Source organism: Eumetopias jubatus, unplaced genomic scaffold (genome assembly GCF_037043125.1).
Source record: "Eumetopias jubatus isolate StellerSeaLion01/CBP00866 unplaced genomic scaffold, mEumJub1_p1.0 scaffold_14, whole genome shotgun sequence".
Classification (NCBI taxonomy): Eukaryota; Metazoa; Chordata; class Mammalia; order Carnivora; family Otariidae; genus Eumetopias; species Eumetopias jubatus.
Genome location: NW_028274820.1, coordinates 66,086,155 through 66,092,124, shown reverse-complemented (window position 1 = coordinate 66,092,124; position 5,970 = coordinate 66,086,155). Strand labels below are relative to the sequence as shown.

At 41.0% G+C, this 5,970-nt stretch overlaps 1 protein-coding gene and 1 pseudogene across 1 annotated transcript; one reads left to right on the top strand and one right to left on the bottom strand.

Moving 5' to 3' along the window:
- Nucleotides 1-1,275: 1,275 nt before the first annotated feature.
- LOC114200202 (transcriptional regulator ZNF706 pseudogene) lies at nucleotides 1,276-1,506 on the top strand (annotated as a pseudogene).
- A 2,998-nt stretch (nucleotides 1,507-4,504) lies between these two features.
- Nucleotides 4,505-5,646, bottom strand: LOC114200222 (L-lactate dehydrogenase B chain). Its single transcript, XM_028092271.2, has one exon. It carries the CDS (start codon nucleotides 5,564-5,566, stop codon nucleotides 4,562-4,564), a length of 1,005 nt encoding a protein of 334 aa, XP_027948072.1. The 5' UTR covers nucleotides 5,567-5,646; the 3' UTR covers nucleotides 4,505-4,561.
- Between the last annotated feature and the right edge of the window lie 324 nt (nucleotides 5,647-5,970).

The window sequence follows — 5,970 nt, the reverse complement described above, 5'->3', positions numbered from 1 at the left end:
CAGTGTCTTGGTTGTAAAGGAGATAAGCCATCAACGGGTTCCTTCAAGGGCAAAAGTGCCATAGCTGAAAAAGACGGAAGTCAGAAAATTGCCTTCATCAGGAGCATGGACTGCATTTGGTCTGTGGAACGAATTATAACCAAGTTCCTATTATGTGTAGCACACTCACTCCAGGCATTTTTTTTTGTGTCTGACTTCCTTTGAGCCTCCAAATAATCGTGGAAGGATTAATCCCATTTATCGATGAGGCAACGGGGCACAGAATGCCCCAAGTCATGGCAGCAGCAAGTCACAGCCCCAGGCTCAAACTTCTGACTGTAAGCCTGTCTTTCCGTGGTGTGAGTGTGCCTCTTCTGCCGTGGCTCTCCCAGTGTGGTTCCCAGAGCAGCAGCGACAGCAATACCTGGGAACTTGCTGTAAATGCAGTTCTGGGGCACCACTGCAGGCCTACTGAATCAGAAACTGGGAGCTGGCCCAGCAATTGGGTTTTACCAAGCCACCTGGAAACGGACTATGATAAATGGGGAGTCAGACTGCAAGGGCAGCAGAAAAGAGGGTGGAGGAAGACTTCATAGGAAAAATGGATTCTGAATTAGGTGGGCACAGCCGGCTAGGGAAAATACAGTTTGAACTTTGGAACATCTGGGGCTGGAAAACAAAGAAGCATTCAAAGAATGATGGTGACACGTCAGAAGGATGGAAAAGTCGGTTTGAATGAGCTCCCATTGGCCAAATCAGGAATAATTGGAATATCAAAAAAAAATTAAAATAATAGGGGCTCCTGGGTGGCTCAGTCGGTTAAGCCTCTGCCTTTGGCTCAGGTCACGATCCCAGGGTCCTGGGTTGGAGCCCCACATCCGGCTCTCTGCTCAGTGGTGGGGAGCCTGCTTCTCCCTCTCCTTCTACTGCTCCCCCTGCTTGTGCTCTCTCTTTCTCTGTCAAATAAATAAATCTTTAAAAAATTAAAAAATAAAAATAATAACGGGTTATAACCCATTTAATAATAAGTATAAAATTGGAAGCCATAAATCCCTATGGATACAAACAGGTGGATAGATTAAAGGTTTGAGGAAAATGAGATATTGATATCTCCAAAGTGCCTTCCCCCAGGAATACTTAATTACAAAAGGGGGAAGAATCCTCTTTCCCTTCTTTGGCGGGTGGAGGAGGCTGAAGCGGTGCTGGGCGCTCTCCCCCTTCCTGTCCCTCCAGCCACCGCCCCTGGCCCTCTCGCGCTGCGCGGTCTCTCTGACACAAGACTGCCCCGGCCCGGATATGGCTCGTGGACGGCCGAAGATTCAGTCTCAGCAGCAAATGCCAAAAAGCAAGCTGGACAAAAGAAGAAATGAGGACATGAGCAAAAGACTGCTGCCAAAGCTGCCTTATTATTATACCTGCACTGCTTGTAGGACACCAATGCCAGACTCTAAGACCTTCAAGCAGCACTTTGAAAGCAAGCATCCTAAGACTCCACTTCCTCCAGAATTGGCTGATGTTCAGGCATGAAGTTGTTTACAGGTGAAGTCATGACACCTTTGACTCTTCTACTGTCTCAGACCTTAGGTAAGAAACCTGCAGCTGCTTTTCCAGAAAACTGTTGATCAGCAAAAATAAAGGAGCTAGAGAAACATTCATTTTTAAGCTGTTCCTTTTTGGGCTTCATGCAAAGACAATTCTGTGTAAATGTACAGTTGACTCTGATTTGGAAATCTGAAAATCAGTCCATCCTTGTTATAAAAATTTTTTTTTACAATTGTAATTACATTGATGTTCACATTGTGTAAAACAACTCATTTAATAAAGTAGTACTTTGATTTTACGACAAAAAAAGGGGAGGGGAGAATAACATTACCATGAAGAAGTCTGGCAGACATAACCTCAAGCAAGGGATCAAAGTGAATGTAATTCATAATGGGACGAGGGGAAATGATTTGCCACCTGATAGAATACACTGAGAAGAACACAGCATCCCTTCTGTGCTGGTCCTTCCAACATTAGAAAGCTCAAATGTAGTCACAAGGAAACATCACTCCAATTGAAGGAATCTACAAAATAGATTGGCTTATCAACTTCCAGTGTCAATGTCCAAAAAGGCAAGGAAAGGCCAAGAAACTTCTCCACATTGAAGGAGACAAAACAGACAGGTGTGATTCTGACCTGGATCTTTCTGCTATAAAAATATTATTAGGACAAAAAAAATATTATTAGGACAATTGGCAAAACATAAATAGGGTCTAGAGTTTGGATTGTGGTGGTATGTGAGTGTTAATTGCCCAATTTTTATGGGCATTTTGTGGCATATAAAAAAAGGCTCTTGTTTGTATGAAATATAAACTAAAGTATTCAGGGATGACGAGGCTTCAGGTTGGCCACTAACTCTCAAATGGTTCAGGGAAAAAAGTTATTTATGACGTACTTTACACTTTTTTCTAGTGTATTATTATTTCAAAATAAATAATAAAAGATAAGAAAGATGCATAATTTAGACAGATTTAATAATTAAGCCCTGGGGTTTGGGGTTTGCCTTCCTTACTGCCAGTGATGGATATTGTTGCAAAAGTTTTTTAGGTACATAAACACAATACATTTAGTTTATTATTATTTCAAAGAGATCGCACAACAAATTAAAAACAAATTCCTAAGTTTTAAAAATGAGTTCTTGTGGCTTGGGAAGAATTTTATAGCAGTACCATTACACTCAGACTAAAACTCAAAATGGTCTGCCTCTCAAGTAATTTACATGGAAGTGAAGACAATGTGTTCTGGAAAATTATTAGATTGACTCAAAAAGTGGTTCTAGGGGCACCTGGGTGGCGAAGTCGGTTAAGCTTCCGACTCTTGGTTTCAGCTCAGGTTGTGATCTCAGGGTCGTGGGATTGAGCCCCATGTCGGGCCCCAAGCTGAGCATGGAGTCTGCTGGAGATTCTCTCTCTCCTTCTGCCCCTTCGGCTCCTGCTTTCTTTCTCTCTCCCTCAAAGAAATAAATAAATCTTAAAAAAAAAAAAAAGTGGTTCTAATGTGGATACAGCCTGGTGTTGAAGATGCATGTGAAAAGTTTGAAACAAATCATTCTATGAAGTACAAGAGTGAAAAAAACCCCAATGTTCTAAGTGAATACACGATTTTCTATAGTTACTTAAATACATAGGCATATGGTTGTGTAAGTGAGTTGATGGACTAAAAATAATGAGACAATTAACTAGTTAATTACATTCCAAAGTTTTATGTATATAAAAAAACCTAAAAACCAAAAACCTCTGAGGGAATTTTTCTTTCTTTTTTTTTTAACATTTTATTTATTTATTTGAGAGAGAGAGCCCGAGGCACAGAAGGAGAGGGAGAAGCAGACTCTCCGCTGAGCAGGGAGACCCATATGGGGCTCTATCCCAGGACCCTAGGATCATGACTTGAGCCGAAGTCAGACGCTTAATCGACTGAGCCACCCAGGAATGCCTGAGGGAATATTTCTATCAGAAAAAAAATTGGAAGTCACCTTACAATTGATATCATGTTATGTTTGTGAATATATGGGAATTTTAGAGCATTGTTTAGGATATTGTAAGATGACATGACACCTGTGTTCCTTGATTTGAATAAGTACACAGTAATGTAGTAATTGTAATTACAACACAGAACACAAACTAACAGGAGACATCTTGGTGAAAATATAGGCTCTGGGGTCAAATAGACCTGTATTTTGATCTCAGTTCAGACTCTTACATTGAGGAAACTGCCTCACTAACCCTGTTTCCTCATCTATAAAATAGAGCTAGTAATAGTCTCTACTTCTTGTTAATGGTGATACGGTTAAATGAGAAAGTACATATAAAGCTCTGGGTGGAATCCTGGCACATTATAGACCCTAAGTATCTATTAGTTATTATCACTATTGGCTTAAAGTTGTGGGGCAGCATATTCTTTCTTTGTCCCTTTCTATAGTCTGTCTCTTATATTGTAGTAGACTAGTCCTGTAGCCAAGGCATCTAAGAGGAGAAAATCAGAGCTTGAGAACCTGATGGAGTTGTCTGTCATCATGCAGCAGACAACCTTCAAGCTTGCCGTCAATGAGATTCAAATTCATATCAGAAATGGTAGCTCTCTGAACATGAATACAAACATTATCTTTTCCCATTCTTAATTTTTTAAAAAGACATGGTGTCTTAGAGCAAAATTATAGCATTGTGTGGTGAAATTTATAGCATATTTAGCTGTAACTTATCTGACAACTGTAGCACGAAGAATGTGTACATAAATGGAACTATCTTGTTAAAAAGGAGACGGAAAGAAAGATTCTAATTCAAACCCTGGAGCCACGTTCCCAGCTTTATGACCTTAGAAACATGATTTCACTTTTTTTTTTCACACTGCAATAGTTAATTTTATTTGTTCAAGGGCTCATATTGCAAGCATTAAACCAAGCATGGGCTTTGATTTTGTGAGCCCAGATTCACCTATTTAGGAAGATAAAAGCAAACTGTGATCCATGTATATGGATGAAAAACTAAAGGCTCACAGTTAATCATATCATAGTTTTAAATTTCTACAGCCTAGAAGCCAGAAGTCACAGATCTTTTAGGTCTTTCTGGATGTCCCACAAGGTATCTGCACTTTTCTTGAGCTGGGCAACCTCATCATCCTTTAGCTTCTGGTTGATCACACTGGTTAAGCCCCGAGCGTTCAGGATACATGGAAGGCTCAGGAAGACTTCGTTCTCAATGCCATACATCCCCTTCACCATTGTTGACACTGGATGAATCCTGGATAGATTTTTCAACATGGATTCAATGAGATCAGCCACACTTAATCCAATAGCCCAGTTGGTGTATCCTTTTAGCTTGATGACTTCGTAGGCACTTTCCACAACCATCTTATGCACTTCCTTCCAATTTTCACTGTCGTTGTCTGTTCCCATTTCTGGATTCAGTTCCTGAAGAGAAACGCCTGCCACATTCACTCCACTCCACACAGCCACACTTGAATCTCCATGTTCTCCCAAAATCCATCCATGGCAGCTGCTGGGATGAATGCCAAGTTTTTCAGCCATGAGATAGCGAAATCTAGCAGAATCCAGATTACACCCACTTCCAATTACACGGTGCTTGGGTAGTCCACTTAGTTTCCAGGTAACATATGTGAGAATATCCACTGGGTTGGAAACCACAATTATGATACAATCAGGACTGTACTTGACTATCTGCGGAATAATGAATTTGAAGACATTAACATTCCTCTGCACCAGATTGAGCCGGCTCTCTCCTTCCTGCTGGCGGACTCCTGCAGTCACCACCACAATCTTAGAATTGGCAGTCACAGAGTAATCTTTATCTGCCACAATTTTAGGTGTCTGAAGAAATAAGCTCCCATGTTGCAGATCCATCATTTCTCCTTTGAGTTTATCTTCTAAAACATCCACAAGGGCAAGTTCATCAGCCAGAGACTTTCCCAGAATGCTGATGGCACACGCCATACCAACTTGTCCAACACCCACTACAGTGATCTTATTGTTTGGGATGGTTGCCTCTTCTTCTGCAACTGGTGCAATCAGTTTTTCCTTAAGAGTTGCCATTGTGCCCAGAGAGAACCCGCGGGGAGAGTCGCGCGAAGAAGACAATGTTAGCTGCGTGTGTCTCCTCGGGCGCAGGATCTGCAAGGCACGATTTCACTTTTTTGAGCAACCATTTTCCTTATTGGTACAGAGGGAATAATTATACCCACCTATAGGACCCTCAAGAACACAAAATGTATGTGGCAGTGCCTGGTGGTTCTAGAAGAGAGTAAGCATTCAATACATTGGAGGCCCTCAGCTTTTTCTTCTATATGTGACCTTGATTTAAGTAGAAAACTCTTTTGACACCACATAGAAAGATGAGCTATTTCAGAGCAGCTTTAAATTCAAGAATCCGAGATAGTCTATTGTCATTCCCTCTATCTCAGCAACCCATATCAAATGAATTATAATATTTTAATATC